At 40.2% G+C, this 17,464-nt stretch overlaps 1 protein-coding gene across 1 annotated transcript; it reads left to right on the top strand.

The window, feature by feature from the left end:
- The first annotated feature begins 462 nt into the window (after positions 1 to 462).
- Positions 463 to 13,873, top strand: LOC144015876 (protein APCDD1). Its single transcript, XM_077516312.1, has 5 exons — positions 463 to 709; positions 5,433 to 5,610; positions 5,667 to 6,192; positions 11,111 to 11,432; positions 12,709 to 13,873. The coding sequence occupies exons 1-5, from the start codon at positions 670 to 672 to the stop codon at positions 13,146 to 13,148; spliced, it is 1,506 nt and encodes a 501-aa protein (XP_077372438.1). The 5' UTR covers positions 463 to 669; the 3' UTR covers positions 13,149 to 13,873.
- Positions 13,874 to 17,464: the final 3,591 nt, after the last annotated feature.

The following is a 17,464-nucleotide window of genomic DNA, read 5'->3' as shown; positions in this document are numbered from 1 at the left end:
AGAATAAAGACAAGATTCAACCCCCCAACCAACCCCCCCACCCCCAAAACAATCTACTCACCTTTTAAACCTTATAATTAAAATAATAATAAGAATTTTAAAAAAAAGGGCTTCAAAGTAGGTTTAGGGTTGTCAAATTAGGGTTTCAAAGTACAGCTGAAAAAGTTGGGTTAGGATTTCAAAGTAGGGCTAGGGTTTCAAAATGGGGTTTCAAAGTAGGGCTTCAAAGTAAGGTTTGGGATTCAACCGCCAAAATATGTGACCTCACTCTTAAAAACAAACAAACAAACAAACATTTCATCCAGGCAAAAATGGTTTCACCTGAGTTGTCGGTGGCAACTTGCATCGTTTGCCATTTTCACGTGGAGGAAACGCCCACAAGGCTTTCCACGCCCACCAGGAATGCAGGCGGGCCGCAGCTCAACTGGCTCGCTCACAGTTTGCTCCGCTCGGCAAGTCGCTCCACGCAGCCTCTCCTCTCCACTCGGGAGTTTTCCTCTCAAAAAGGACCGTCCATGTTGTGATCCATCTTCTTCTTCATCCTTGGAACCATCATGTGATTATCATTTTCTTTTTTTTCCCCCACCACCTGAGAAAGCAACAAGCAAGCACGGGGCTTGTGAAAAGATAGAAAGCACTTCAGCAAGTGTGGGACAAGTTGAAGCTGATATGGAACCCGCTTTAATTCTGATCATTTCCTCCTGCTTAGGTAAAGCAACATCTTATACACAGTGTGGACAATATGTGATTGACTGATGGATAGATAGATAGATAGATAGATAGATAGATAGATAGATAGATAGATAGATAGATAGATAGATAGATAGATAGATAGATAGATAGATAGATAGATAGATAGATAGAATGGATGGATGTAGACTGTCCCTGAAGGCAACGCCATCTGCAGCTAGATTTATTGGATAGGCTAATTATTAAATAAAAATTAAATTACTGTAAAAAATAAATAAATAAATAAAATAATAATAATAATAATAAAAAGAAGAAGAAGAAGAAGAATGATAATAGCAGCACTTGTCTGCTAACTAAAACATTTAAATTAATAGATGTATAAATTATGTAATAATATTTTGTTTTAAATGCTAAATCAATCACAAGTGGACCTCCACCAAGGCCTATTTTGGAACATATTTTCTTCGGTAATTATTTTTATTATTATTATTATTATTATTATTATTCATTTTCCAAAAATAAATGAATCACTATTACAAGCAGAGGGGTTGTTTTTCAAGGGGAACAAACAGGCTCATGAGACTAAATATAGGATATTTTTTGGGACATTTTTCGGAGGGTGAGCAATATTTCAAGAAAAAAAGCTTATTAAAGTAATTAGTTTCTTTTATCAACAAAAGAATTGTATGTTAATACAATAAACTTGTCATTTTTGATCAGGCACAAGGTCACCCCAAAGGGCCACATCAGCATATTGTGATTTCCTCTGAATGTTGTCGAAGTGACTATCTGAAAATGTAACCCACTTGCAGAGACTGAGCGAAATGGGACTCCTTGATGTCAAGTGTTGCATATGGATTTTTTATTTTGTTGTTGGTAATTATTGTGAGAAATCAATAACATGACCAGTGAGTTCATAATGATTTGATGTGTTGCAAGGCGGGCACACGTCATTTTGTGTCTGCACCTGTTGCGTATGCAGGCAAGTCCATTTATTTGAGGGCTGGTGGGAAAGGGGGGTGAGCGGTGGGTTGCTAACTGATGTGGGACGTTTGAAGTCAATATATATTAAAAAGAAAAAAAAGAAGAAAAAAAAAACTTCCCCGGGGGCCGCCTGAACGTGAGCCGCAGAGCATTGTGGGACTTTTCCACTTGAAGATAAAAGCCGACTTTGTTGTGGGGGAGATACTTGAAGAAGAAGCGAATGTCTTCGGCTCGTACTTGACTTGATGACGGACGAGCGGCCAAACGAGACGAGTCGATAATGTGAGGAAGCGCATGTGAAATCGGAGTCGCCATCAATCACTGTTATTCACACATTTTGATGGAGGAAACATGCCAATTGTGCTGCTTTGATGCTCGGAGGTCAGCGATGTGATGCCTTCAAGGACATCACGTGATGGAAAAGAAAGTGTGGACAAAACAAACTGATCAAAAATAGGGTTTTAATGAGCGTGGAACATCAAAATAAATTAATTCTTAATGGTCCGGCTCATCTTTTTGATGTGCTCATTTTATGGCATAACTGTTATTTTACGGGGAAATAGTTGTACTTTTACAAGATTAGTGGGCATATTACAAAGGGGAAAATAGCCTTAAATTTAAGACAAAGTACAGAAATTAATTTAAAGTCAGACATTTATGAGATTAACATTTTTATTGGGCATTTTGAGTTCGCTTTTTTTGTTTTTCCCAAGAAACTTGTAATTTTATTAAAACAACATTCTTGGGAAGAGTGTGTACTTTCACAAAGAAAAAGACAATTTTGAGATCAAAATATTCTTTAAAACAGTCAAAATTCAAAATTTTGCAAGGAAAATCAAAACTCAATACCTCTGATTTTTTTCTTTTCTTTTCTTTCCTCTACAGTCTACAATGGTTTTAGCATTAGCCCTGCTAGCACTGTCATACACAGACTTTCTGGATTCCATGATAATATGTTTCCATGTGAAAGCAATCACATATTTGGATGTTTTGAGGTGTACAAGAGGGAATTGTTCGGTCGTTGTCTGGGCTGCAGCGTCTGCGCTTGTCGGGGTCCGCGCTGACGTTACCTCACCAGTCGGCGGTTTGAGCCAGCTGGCAATGTTGTGTGTGCTTTCAGAACTGTGGGAGTCTTGCGGGCGCTTTGATTTTTACATTTACAGAGCTCGGAGCCCAGTCGACCGATTGTCGTCTTTGCTGGGACGCCGACGACGCCTCTGAACTCAGAAAAAAAAATATCAAAGCGACACACTTTTAATCATTTCCTCCTATTTAATCAGGCTTTTTTTTTTAAATCATGTGAAGTTGTGAACCATGTTAACCTTCGTGGGGCCCTTGATACTCCTTAGTCATTGTTAAATTGTTTATGCTAACATAGCTACCTAGCAATAGCATCACGGCTCGAGGGTAAGCGTGGGAATGGGGCTCTACCAGGAGGTTAGCAAGGACTAGCATGGGTTTTGGAGGCGACTTCCAAGTTGGTAAGACCTCAAACCTGGCACAAATAATGTGAGCATGGAGTCACCTAGTATCACAACGTCAGTGGGGAGGATGTGATGTGGGTACACATGAGCACACATGGAAAGGTAGTGTGGGAAATTGTGGTATATGTAATCAAGAAGTCTACTAAAAATCTAGATACCATTTAAGAAGTGTTAACATTTATTTTATTTTTTTTAGCTTCTGAGCTCCTAAACCCTGACAGTCTGACCTAAGAAATGTTAACATGTAGCCAACTAGCGTCGTGGCAAAAGAAGACCCTAAAACTTAACTATTAATGCTAACATGTAGCCGCCTAGCATCACAGCATATGGGTAGGAACACATGATGCTTTAAAAACAATAGCTACAACAACAACAAAACCGCTAAATTGTCTTATTTAGACAGCGCTCAAATGTCTTTGGGAGGTACCTTTAAAGTCCGTAAGACCCTAAAACCTGCCAATGACTAATGCTAACATGTAGCCACCTTGCAGTATTCAAAACATAAGGGTCCAAACCTGCGACATATTCCCATATAAGAAGGGTTAACATGACTATTAAAACCTGACATTAGAAATGCTAGCATGGAACCACCTAGTGGCTACATTGCAGTGTAAGGATGGAAACGTGACACCCCCACGATGTCTATTCAAGTCTAGATCGGCGCATTTAAGACCACGTGGTGCGAGTTTTGGAACAGTGCCTTCAAAGTTTGCAAGACCCTACAACCTAATGTTATTAATGCTAACATGTAGCCTAGCCACCAAAGTTAAATCTGGTACAACAAGGAAGTCTTGCAAAAGCTTCGATTGTCCAAAGGGTGGAGTAAGATTGTTCCCCAAAAAGTTGCCTGGCAAGCTTCAAATCACGAGTTACATTACATTTTATTTAAAACAACAACAACAACAACAACAACTTTTGATTCCATTTCACGTGAGTGGAGCAGGGCTCACCCATCATCTTTACTTCTTTCCATTTGTCCATTTGAGAGCTGCTTCATAGATTCAGGCTTGGAGAGAATGTAAACCTCATGGAGGAAATTTTAAAATGTCTTTGATTCATCGTTGCTGCTGCTGTCAACTTTTATTCTTATTCTTTTCACTTTGGAACCTTGAACTGTCAAATGAACAACACAATCCAAAAGAAACATTAACATTAATGCTGTAAACCCAGCTGTAACTACTACCACCTTAAATCCCTAAACTGTAACCCTAAAATTAAACCTAACCTTAACCATTAAAAACAATTATTCTTCAATTAATCCGAACCTAACACTAACTCTTAACTCATTCACTCGCCGCCATTTTCACAGAAGCAATCCCGTTCGCTCCCGGCTGTTTTATTGGATTTTGACTGATTTTGCAAGGCCTACAGAATATTGTGTTCAACTGTTATAAAAGCATGGAACCTATCAAAAGAAAGAATAAAATCTCTTCTTTCATTAGAAAAAAAAAGTATGTTTCTATCTGTTTCAGTTTTGCAGCAATTAGCATTAGAAGAGAGCTCAGTTTCATCAGTTTTCACAAATCTATTTAAAATTGTAAGTAATTCAGCTTTTTTTCTAGATGGCCCTGGTTGATCTCCTTTGCTCTGCTGCCACCTGCTGGCCGTTTGTGTAATAACTTACCATTTCTGCAAACGTTCTTTGCAGTTGAGAGGCTGCATCAAAGCCTTCTGTATGCTCTAGCATAAAAACAAAAAAACAAAAAAACAACATATAAATACGTCTTTGGGACACTTAAAACATAATAAAAAAACGTATTTACACGTTATTGGGAGCAAATGAGTTAACTACAATGATTACCAAGACTTCCTTAACGCCAACCCTACTGAAATCCCCTAACGTGCAACCCCAACGCTAAAATAAGCACTACCCCCTTAGCCCCCCCAAATAAATCCTACCACTAATAGCTAACACTAAAATTACGTCGAAGCTATTGGTTAATCCCAACGCTTGACTGTAACCTAACACTGAAGCCACCTAAAATCGCAACCCAATGATGAATCATTACTCCCAACATCAAAACCTCAAACCTCAAATTGTTTTGGGGCTCTCTGCACTGTGACAAGAGACGCTAGGCTAACCATCAACTAGCTAGCTAGCTTCTATGGCTTGTCTTGATGAGTAGGCTCGTCCATAGCATCACTTCCAGAGTGTAAAACGAGGCCTAGCGTATCCGCGAAGTGCCCCTAACCCTTACCCTGAAGTTCCCTAAAACTATCGCAAACACTGAATTACAGCTAAAGCACATTGTGTTATTTTTGTTTGTCGTGCAGGTTTGTCGGCATGTTTCTCCGAGGAGGAGCGGTCGCGTCACTTCTCCTTGGAGAAAACCTACGGCCGCTCAGTGAAGGACTCGCACATGTGCCACCACATGTTGAAGCACCTTCACGACGGGGCCCGCATCACCGTGCAGATGCCCCCAAACGTGGAGGGTCACTGGGTGTCCACCAGGTGGGTCTCCCGCGGTCTCACGTTTCTTCGGTCTGTAAACGTTTGTTCCGTTTCAGCTGCGAGGTGAGACCCGGTCCGGAGTTCCTGACGCGGTCCTACCGCTTTTACGCCAACAACACCTTCCAGGCGCACCAGTTTTACTACGAGGACCACCACTGCACCAAGCCCACCTACACCCTGCTGGTACGGGGACGCTTGCGCCTGCGCCAGGCCTCCTGGATCATCCGGGGCGGCACCGAGGCCGAGTACCACCTCCACCGGGTCCAGATCACGTGCCACGGGGCCGCAGTGGCCGAGGAGCTGAGCCAGAGGTTGAACCGGAGCTGCAAGGGAGCCGTGAGGGGGCCCTGGGGGCCCGACGTCCCCTACGAGCTGTGGAGCGAGGAGGGCAGCTACAACTGCTCCCGGGAGCTCAACTTCGCCATGCACGAGCTGCAGCTGCTGCGGGTGGAGAAGCAGTACATGCACCACAACCCGGACCACCTGGTGGAGGAGCTCTTCCTCGGGGACGTCCACACGGACCCCGCGCAGAGGCTCTACTACAAACCTTCCAGCTACCAGACGCCTCTGCAGAACGCCAAGGTCAGTTCCGTTCACATCGCACACTTTGGTTGTTTTTGTGATTTCAGTGACTTTGATTTAGCGCTGTCCTACATTTTTCGTGATCATGTTTTGGATGTTTTTGTGACTCTTTTCTACACTGGTACGGTTTTCTTCATTTTTCAATGACTATTTAGTTTTCGTTGCCTTTTTTTTCCATGTTATCTTCGAGGGCTGCACAATATTGGAAAAACATGCGATATGCGATATACTTGCTGAACATAGCGATATCGATATTATTGCGATAAAGAAATTACATTTTTATTACCTAATGAAAGAAAAACATTTTTCATGTGGCAAAATAAGCAACCATCATGTAATCTTAGTTAATGAATTGTAATTATGTCTTGATAATTTTCAACTATTGAATGGCGATGCACATTTTAGTTAGCATCTGACTGGTCAAATTCATATAAAAAGCATAAAATTCCATATAAAACTTATTGCATGCCTTTGCGATATGCATATTGCAAGGGCCAATATCGCGATATCGATATTTTTTCGATATATTGTGCAGCCCTATTATCTTAATTTTCATGATCTTGCTGTAATGGTGATTTTGCTGTTGATTAGGGATGTAACGATAACGGCAATATCGTGACATTGCGATATTAAAACTGCCACAATAAATCGTCGTTATCGCAGCACCTCTTAAAAAAAAAAAAGTCAGGTTGATTTCCATTTGTGCAGTTCTAGCACCCTCTGGTGGCTAGTTTTTTTTAGTGCAGTTGAATTTTCACAAGGCATGTTTTGGCCCTTCTATGTTTAAAATGGATATTTGACTCACTGAGCCATTTTCAACAGGAAGGAAGGTGGTCATATTTTGTCCATAATTAATGTGATAACTTCATTATTTTTTCATGAACAATGAATACATCGAAAATCTCATTTTGCCACTTGCTGTCGACATGAAGATGACATAAACAACACTGAGGAAACAGGTAATGACCAATCATGGCTCAGTTTGTTGACCAAACCCAGAAAACAGGTGAGCCGTGATTTGCCGTTACCTATTTCCTCAGCACAGGCGATGTCATCATCAGTCGACAGCAAGTGCAATTTTTTTTTTTTTCAAGGTATTGGTATGGTAAGGTATGAAAATGGCTTCATGAGTCAGGTATTCCTTTAAATATTTTGTGTGGTTTTATTTTTTATTTTTATGTTGCCTTCATTTTTTTAGACTTAGTTTTTCATGTTTTATTGATTTTATTTTTTGCTGTACTTTCAACATAATTGTAACCTTTTTTTGCCCTTGTAATTGTTAATGGGGTTTTTTTTTGTTAAAATCCCCAAAAAAGGAAGGTGAAAAAGGAGACATTAACAAACCCTCGCCCTACATTTTAAAGAAAGAAAGAAAGAAAGAAAGAAAGAAAGAAAGAAAGAAAAAAAGAAAGAAAGAAAGAAAGAAAGAAAAAAGAAAGAAAAGAAAAAAAGAAAGAAAGAAAGAAAGAAAAAAAGAAAGAAAAAAAAGAAAGAAAGAAAGAAAAAGAAAGAAAGAAAGAAAGAAAGAAAGAAACTCCTCACGAGCCATATCCAGCCTGTTTTGCTTATCTCTCTCCTCCAACACACCTGAATCAGATAATCAGGATTTACTGATGAGCTGATCATTTGATTCAGGTGTGTTGGAAGAGGGAAACATGAAAAACAGGCTGGGCCCCCATGCTTTAGATGTTGCCTTCAGTTTTTATGACTTTTTTTTTTTAGGTTTCTAACTTATCTTAATTTTTTTTTCTTTTTTTTTTTCTTTGTGATATTTTGTTGCATTTTTTGGTCACATTCTATATTCATTTTTTCTTTAACTTTGTTTCCTTCTCTCTTTTTTGGACTTCATTTTATTTTACCGTAATTATTTTTGTTGTTTCTGATGCTAAAATCCATTGAAAGGGAAGGTAACAATTTCTCCCCCTCCTTCCTTTGTGACTATTTTTTGTTATTGTTTTTGTTAAATACCGATTCCATCATTTTCTGTAACAACTGGGGTTTTTCCTTTATTTTATGGATTTCTTTTCAGATATTTTCCCCTTATTTTTGTGACATTTTTTTTTCCCATTCTTCAGTGTCTTTATTTGATATTATTGCCTGTCTATTTTCTGGACTTGTTTTCATTTATTTATTTATTTTTTACTTTTTTGATGTAGGTAAAAATTCACGCTTCCTTAATTTTTTGTGACTTTATAATTTTATGTTTTTTCCTTTATTTTCAGTAATATACTTTTTATATGTTAACTTGTTACCTTCATTTTTGTGATTTGTTTTTACAAGTTTATTTTTTATTTATTTCAATCAAGCTTTCCATGTCAGTGCCTTTTTTCGGGACTTTTGTTTTTTTGATGTTTATTTTTTTGTGACTTCATTTTTTTTTTTAAGTTGTTTCATGTTTTTGTTTTTGTTTTCTTTTTTTGGAGGGGGGATTCACATTTTTCCACACATTTTTTTTCCCCTTGTGATGTAACGCTTGAAGATCGTCAGCTTCTAAAGCGCGTACATATCCAAGTACGGTCGTCAGGCTCCATCAAGGCTGGAATTTGTCGTTCACCACACATGAGAAGAAGCGCACTCGACAATGTTGTCTCCCCCCTCAAACATGGCGGGAATCCCCCCCCCCCCTAGAGGCACAACCCTGCCAAAATGTGATCCACTGTGGCCTCGCTGCCACTTTATTTGCTCGTTTGGAACGTAAAACATGTTCGCCGCCAAAATGTTTGCTTTGTTCTCGTGGACAAATATGAATACTTTATGGTTGTTTGAATTGCAACAACATTTGTGAACATTTGTTCCTTGTTTTCAAGAACAACAAAACTTGTTTGGGCCCTCCTGAGGGAACCCTCCATGTTTTCCCACCTCAGGATTCGGATTTTCAACATCTGACAAAACACACTCTCGAAGTTGAATGCCCAAAAAGTGGTACTATTATGATGTCCTGGAAAAAAAAAAAAATTTTAAAGTCAAATTTGGTGTGCAAGTCCTCAGCAAATCAAGTGGTCCTTTGAGATACAAATTGAATTTGTTCCGCGACCGTGCTCGTAAATCAAAACACTTGCATCTCCAATCACCGCTCCCCATTGAAATGAATGGAAATCCGTGAATCCATTCCGGATTGCATTCTTAAAAGGGAAAAAAAATAATACCATTTCACTTTATAGTAATAACATATTTAAATACAATGTAAATAATTTGAGTGTGTGTGCATAATAACTAATTAATTGCGGTTCCTTCTGGTATGGTGGGGGCAGTATAATAGTCATGATACAAATGACTAAGACTTAAAAAAAAAAATGCTGGAAGTGACTGCTGTAATATTAGTCTTTTTTTTATGTTTTTATTTTATTTTATTTTTTTTACAGAGGATAAACAATGAACGTAACGTCCATCACTTCCGGGTTTATAATCCCGTTATTTTGCAAAAAAATTTGGTACAGTTTTATACCAACAATTTTGTTCTGCCTGCGTTTTATTTTGGGTGTAATTCCACCATCATCCATTAGATGGCCGCACACTGTGTTGTCTTACACTGTGTCAATTTGAAAGAAGAGTGAAAACAGGAAGTAGGCCACTGACCTGAACATATGACTGGATAGCCGATTGCCCATGCAAGCCGTTGAAGTCGCACGGCGGCCATCTTGCTCCTCCCAGGTTGCGAGCAGACTACTGTATAAATTGTATGGTATATAAACAGATGAGACATATACAGCTCGTAGGCAGTTACTTGAAGGCTGTGGGCGGGGTGGGGGGTTTGTGCCGGGGTGGTCACTATTTTTTAACAAGTTAAAAATGAAATAAAATGAATGAACAAGTATGTGCTGCTTTGAAGACCCCCTTTTCTTTTATTACTCAGTTCCATAGACCCCAATATTAGATTTGGAAGAGGCATCTTTTGTTGAATTTCAGTTATAATTCTTTAATAATAATAATAATAATAAAACATACAAGTTTCCTCCTGTACTAAACATCAACTCATTCACTGCCAGCCCAGTTAAAATGGATTTTGGACGTCTATAGCCGTCAATGGCACTGAATGAGTTAAGCATATAATTTATACATGTATTTAAGGCAAGTTGTAAAATGTCTGAAATCCTCTTGTTTATGTTTACAAATTTAAAACACCATAAATCGTGCTGTTTCTACTAAGTACTGTCTTAAATATTCTCCAATTTCGAAATCACATTTCAAGATCAGGTCCTTGAGGGCCTGAGTCCTGCATGTTTTTAGGTTTCTCCATGATCAGGATCAGGCTCATTATCAGGCTCCTGCAGAGCTTGCTGATGAGCTTAAATATGAATCAGCTGTGTTGAACATGGGAAACCTTGAAAACATGCAGGACTCAGGCCCTCGAAGACCAGACTTTGACGCCACTGCTAAATGTATAGGATCGCATGCTGAGAAACTATGCAATATGGCGGCCTTGCGGCTTCAAAAGTCTTGGCCTATCGGCTATCCGGTCTTATATTCAGATCAGTGAAGTAGGCCTATTTCAAGGTCAGTCTCGTTTTGCTGAACGTTATTGAATGTTAAATCCTCTTCAATCCTGTTTTTTACGCCTACAGAAAGTGACAACTTTAGATTAATTTTGTTTTCTAAGTACATTTTTGGGTATGGATATTGATGTCTATTTTGAAAAGTGTTAGTTTTGGGAAAAACTGAATCTGTTGACTGAAAACAGAGGGATCGTATGCTGTTTTTTTTTTTTTTTTTTTTTTACAATATTTTTGTCTGAGCTATTGCGCTCTCAATATATGATGTGTTTGTATTAGTCCAAAACTGAAATAAAAATAAAAAAATAAATTAAAAAAAAGTTGCCATAAATGCTCCAAAAAGATGCCTCGAGTATTTAAGGATATTTAAATTTTGCGGATTTCACTTATAAGGTGTAATTCTAAGGTCGGAGCTGTTGTTTTTCCAGAACCACGCGCACGGCTGCATCGCCTGCCGCATCATCTACCGCTCGGACGAGTTTCACCCGCCCATCCTGCCGCCGCGCGCCGACCTGTCGGTGGGCCTGTACGGCCAGTGGGCGAGCCAGCGGTGCGAGGTGCGCCCGGAGGTGCTCTTCCTCACCCGCCACTTCCTGTTCCACGACAACAACCACACGTGGGAGGGCTACTACTACCACTTCTCCGACCCAGTGTGCAAGCACCCCACCTTCACCATCTACGCCCGCGGGCGTTACTCGCGCGGCCTGCACTCCACGCGCGTCATGGGCGCCACCGACTTCGTCTTCAAAGGTGACGTATTTGACTTGAACCTGCGTTTCACCTCGAATGGTTACAAAACATGGAAACGCTGAACAGAACAAATACTGACTGCAACTGTGTGTTTTGGCCTCTTGGGGGCAGTGTAGTGCCATTGGTTTACACACTTCAAGTGAGTACAGAAGAAAGTTGCGATTGAATTCTATTAAAATAACTCGTTTTTCGCACATTGGGAAGCATTTGTGCCTTTGTGTCGTGTTATCTCATCTGTGGGTATGTGTTCTTACAAGATTTGTGTGTGGATATTTGTTATTTGAAGGGAAAAACACTCCCGAAGTTGATGCTAACTTTCTGTTAGCATTTGCTAACTTCCCGTTAGCGCTAGGCTAGCGATGTTTTAACGAAGCATGTTTTGTATTTAAATACCGTGGATGTAATTATTAACATTGTGTATTTAGTTTTACAGTTAACTCCAACTGCAGTGTCATTAAACACCTTAAAGGGGGCTTAGGAAAACAGTATAACCAAAATAACATACGCTACACATTTGCTAGTTGCTAATGCTACGCAAATACAATGGTGCATTCAGGGTACTTTCACAGTGTCTGCAACTTTGGTTTTCTTCGATGATAACGTTTTAAGGGGAAAATCTGCCATTTTTTGTTGTTTTAGCCGATGTTTGAAGGCCAATAATCGGCCTATTATAAATCGGCAGCCGATTAATCGGCCGGACCATAGTTTAAATTGACCCAAAGTCAAAGTTTACCAGTAAAAAGGTAAAAAATGGATTTGCTACAAAGCACATCAAGTCATATCTCGTATGAAAAATCTTGCTAAGTGTTATACAAATCTGACATGATTTTGTCAATCTGACCCGACATGATGTAACATCAAATAAAGCATAATTCACACCAATTAGTGGTTGTTAAACCGTAATCGGGGGGGGGGGGGGGGGGGGGGGGGGGGGTGGGGGGGGGGGATGCTTTTGTAATACACTTTAATCCAAAATTAAAAATTAGTCAGATTCAATTAATCGATCCAATAATGGATAAATGAATTGATTCTAAAAATATTAGTGACAGCACTAATTGATTAATATCTCGAATTAAAGGTCTTGATGAGTCCTGTCTGGATCAGTAATTATTTTGTCAGTACGACTTCCTATGATGACACAGTAACCCCAAAACAGCATTAAAAATATACTATTTACTCTCAAATCACTCAATCACTTAATGTTCTAGTAAATAAATATCTTACCTGGTTAGATCACAGCGCTGACATCATCTCCCCGTATCCTTCCCTCCCGCAGTGAACCACATGAGAGTGACGCCCATGGACTTGGCCACCACCTCGCTGCTCAACGTATTCCGCGGCGACGAGTGCGGCGCCGAGCGCTCATGGCAGCTGGGCGTGGAGCAGGACGTGACGGCCACCAACGGCTGCGTGGCCCTGGGCATCCGCCTGCCGCACACCGAGTACGAGCTCTTCCGCATGGAGCGCGACGCCAGCGGCCGCTACCTGCTCTTCAACGGCCAGCGGCCCAGCGACGGCTCCAGCCCGGACCACCCGGACAAGCGGGCCACGTCCTACCAGCTGCCGCTGGTGCGCTGCTCGGCCAGCAGCCGAACGACGGGGCGCGAGCCGGGCTGGGACGACACGCCCATGCGGCTCCGGAACGACGGTGTCGGCGTCCCCCGCGATGGTGTGGCGGCGCTCTTGGCGATTATCGTCATGACTTTGTTGCTTTAGGCCCGCAAGGGAGACTTGGGAGAAGCAACTAAAAGTCGCCTTCGGAGGTCATCGGACCACCAAAGTGGTACAATTGTGCCTAAAGGGCCACAAAATGGCTTCCGTGGATTGCTGGCTGAAGTGGGGCGGGGGGAACAAGCCAGGAGCCAAAGACTTGTCCCAACAAAAAACTGCACTTTAGGCGGAACGATCCAAAGATGAACCGGGGAGCCATTTTACCATCAGGGGTCATATTATACGCGACTCACAGGGGTGTGATTGCGTACATTCCTGACTGAGAATATATCCCGATACGTACCAAAATGGCCCGCCATTGGTTGGGGGCCACTGCTCTTGTGGGCCCGTATATGGCTCACGTGCTGATGTTGCCCATCCGAGGTTTCACTCATTCACTGCCATTGACGGCAAAAGACGTCAAATGATGAATTTTTGCTGGGCTGGCAGTGAATGTGTTAAAGACACTATTCTGTTTTGTTTGATGTTGTATTTTAAAGAAACACAAACATCACCATGAGTACAATTGCATTTACTGTAACGTGTATGCTATCAAGACAGCAGGGTAATGAAAATACTGGAACATCATGTGTTTATTGATTAACTCATTCACTCTCAGCCATTTTCACAGAAGCAATCCCGTTCGTTCCCGGCTGTTTTACTGGATTTTGACTGATTTTGCAAGGCCCACAGAATATTGTGTTCTATTGCTATATAAAAAAAAAAAGGAACCTACCAAAAGAAAGATTAAAGTCTCTTCTTTCATCAGGAAAAAAAAAAAAAAGTATGTTTCTATCTGTTTCCATTTTGCAGCAATTAGCATTAGAATATAGCCAAGTTTCATCATTGTTCACAAATCTATTTAGAATTGTGAGTAATTGAGCTTTTTTCCCCCCAACATGGCCCTGGTTGATCTCTTATACTCTACTGCCACCTGCTGGCCATTTGTGTAATAACTACAATTTCTTCAACCGTTCTTTGCAGTTGAGAGGCTGCATCAAAGCCTTCTGTATGATCTAGCATTTAAAAAAAAAAAAAAAAAAAAGGAAATACGTCTTTAGGACACTTAAAACATTTAAAATAGAACATATTTACATTTTTGTTGCCGGGCAAAATAAGACGAGTAAATCGGTTAGAACGTGTTGAGTGTTTGTGTAACTTGTCTCACAAGTCTTTCACCACGATAAAAATGCGTTTTTCACACAATTACATGCAATCTTTCAAAAACCAATAAAAAAAAAAAAAACACATAGTCCCAGATATGCACAGATGTTAACCAAATGTTTAAAAATAAAAAAATAAAAAAGCAAAAAAAAAAAGCTGGAGGTGCGAGTGCTACAACATGACAAGACTTGTTTATAAAAAAAAAAGAAAAAAAAAAAAAAAAAAAAAAAAAGAGGGCCCATTAAACAGTCCATTGAGTCAAATGACTTGAGTGGTCTGCTTTCCTACTCATGTGAAGATTATTGGTTGTTATTGAACACTTAATTCGCCCCCAAATCTGCTTGTAATGCATCTCAGACCAAAAGATAATCTCATAGGACAATCTTACAAAGTGTAAAAGAGTCTGCCATTTCACACCTTGTTTGGGATGGGACGACACCACAACAAAAGCAGCTCAATTTTCTTTGTGTGCGTGTGTGTACCTGATCTTGCGTTAAAAAAAATAAAAGTTGCATATGCTGCTTTAAGTAGTCCTCTGCTTTGAAATTTGACACCGGAATGACTTGCATGTTAAAAATCTTGTCCAGCAGACGGCGGAAAACGTCATAGTTGGACACAAAATGGTTCCATTGCTTCTTCTAAAGATTTGTGCTTTGCATTCCCTTTGTTTTTTGTTTTTTTTGTGTGATATCACCAGGTGCCAATGACGGGAAGTGAGTGCAACCAAAGATGAATTGGTTGTTCCAAAAATCCACTAGGTGATGATTATCACGTTTGTTGGAATCAAGTGGAACACTATCTGCCCCGGTTGGAACCTAAATAGTTTAAATTTCATGCACCATAGGAAATATGAAAGTAAATCAGTTTATTGGTTTAAAAAAAAAAAAAAAAAAAAAAAAAAGAAAGAAAAAAAAAAAAAGTTAAAACGTGCCGTTTAACACCGCCACCTTGAGGTCGATGAGGGACAACATAGAACTACGCACCATTTTAAAAGTCTGATAGGGCTGTACTGCCACCTAGTGGCGTTTTACAGGTAGTGTTGAAAAAAAAAAAAACGTGTAGCGTTAAAATAAGTGTTTCACTTACGTAGCAGACTTGTCAAATGTTGAGTAGTTAAATTTAACTTATATATATATATATATATATATATACATACACACACACACACACACACACACACGCTGTAAACATTACCTACATAGTTGGTATTCAAAAGACGTCATGTGGTGCCACATACTGTGTGCTAGACCAGTCACCAGAACCCAGGCTTAAGGGGGGCACATGAAATGCATGGGCGGGCCCAATTATTCTGAATACCATACTGACAGCATTAACTTGCCCAATATATTTGGATACATTTATGTAGCACTGTCGTGCATCTATCCATTGAATGGCGCCCGCGGACAGTATTATCATAGACCGCATTTACAGTACACGCACATAAAGTAGACTGCGGTGGCGTCGTGGGTACGTTGACGCCATAGCCATATTGGATGAGGCAAAGTGAAGCTATTTGTAAAGATGCCTCCTTCTGTTTCTCCTTGGAGATGTATCATCAAGCCACAACTCATTGGATTAAAAAGGAAGGATTCAAAGTCAATCTTACTATTTTTGCCGATGTAATGGCAAATACAATTGCCACATCCAATAGGGCGGATGTGCTGACATATTGCTTCGAACGGGCCACCTGTTTGAACGGTGTCTGCAGCAGAATTAAAAAGAAAAAAGGAAAGCAAAATCCTACCTCATTGTAGATGCCAAAACGATATGTGGGTCCCGTAGAGGTTTTTATTTTTATTTATTTATTTATTTTTTTCCCCCAAGTGACTCTTTAGTTGCCGACACGAAAGTAGTTTGTAGTATGTCCCTCCTCACTTGTCTTGTGCGCCAGCGTCCTCAGAAACTTTCAGCTTCACTTGTACAAAATGTACATGACTCTTGCATTGCACGCCAACATTGACATATTTGTCAAGTATGCGTATAAGTCAGCGTAAGGCATACCAAGCATTATTTTCAGTAAGACTGTGATGGCTGTTGCAGATAAGACTGGCTATCAAACAAAACCATACCACTATTTCTTCATATTGTGACATCTTGCAAGAATGCTGCCAGAAAACGTTACTTGTACAAACGGCCACCGTTGGCCGTAGCCGACGCCAAAAACAAGAACAATTCGGCGAGTGGCGAGCATTAGAAGCAATGAACTGAAGCAGCCAACACAAACGTAACATACCTCCGACACCACAAGACCTGTGTTGAGTTTACTGACACTCGGATATAAGAGTGCTAAACCGAATGAATGTAAAAATATAATAAAAAAAGGATAACCATTTTAGAGATCCATGCCTCAACTCAAGTTGGGCGGGCACAATCATCTTGGTGGGCGGGCACGGACCCCTATGGCCCGCCCATGGTGACGGGTGTGCTGTGTGCTATTCACGGGTGCAAGGAATGCTATATGTTAAATAACAAAGGAGTGTCCAGAGAGGATTGAAAGGATAAATCGAAAATATTTCCAACCTACAGTCTACCAAAGTGTGCCCTGACCATTTTATTTTTGATTAAGGTAAGTAATATTGTAAAAACGCATTTTACCATAATGCGAACGTGATGTTTGACCCTGTAAAAGTTTCGATTGAGATTTCTCCAAATAACCTCCTTAAGAAATCTATTTTCATGTCACAGCAGGCCAAAAGTTGAAATTGTAGACAAAGTGTAAGAAAATAAGTGATGAGTCAACAATGTTATAGTAAACATGCTAGTTCACAAATGATTTCTCAATAAAAGACAAAAAGTACACAAGACGCAAGAACGTCCGTGTTTTGAGATGGAGCCATCCTACCTTAAGCGCATTCGTAAATGTCGCCATGGAGTCCAGACGCCGGCTAATGTTGGTCATCCAATCAGTTCTAATCATCAAAACGTTTTGTGTACCACTACAAGGATTGTAAACCTTCCGCATATGTCTTCTTTACACGCCGGAGGAAGCTGAGGATGACATTATCGGTAACAAAACATTTGGTGTCAAGAAAAACGAGAGCACGGCTGAGAACGCTGTAAACTGGTTATGCCTTATGGAGCTGATTCACGAGATCACGTGACGTCGTCCGTGAATATGGTGATGGATTCAATTTACTCAACTCGTGATACTGTGATAC

Source organism: Festucalex cinctus, chromosome 1 (assembly GCF_051991245.1).
Source record: "Festucalex cinctus isolate MCC-2025b chromosome 1, RoL_Fcin_1.0, whole genome shotgun sequence".
Lineage (NCBI taxonomy): Eukaryota > Metazoa > Chordata > Actinopteri > Syngnathiformes > Syngnathidae > Festucalex > Festucalex cinctus.
This window is presented reverse-complemented; position numbering and strand designations above follow the sequence as displayed.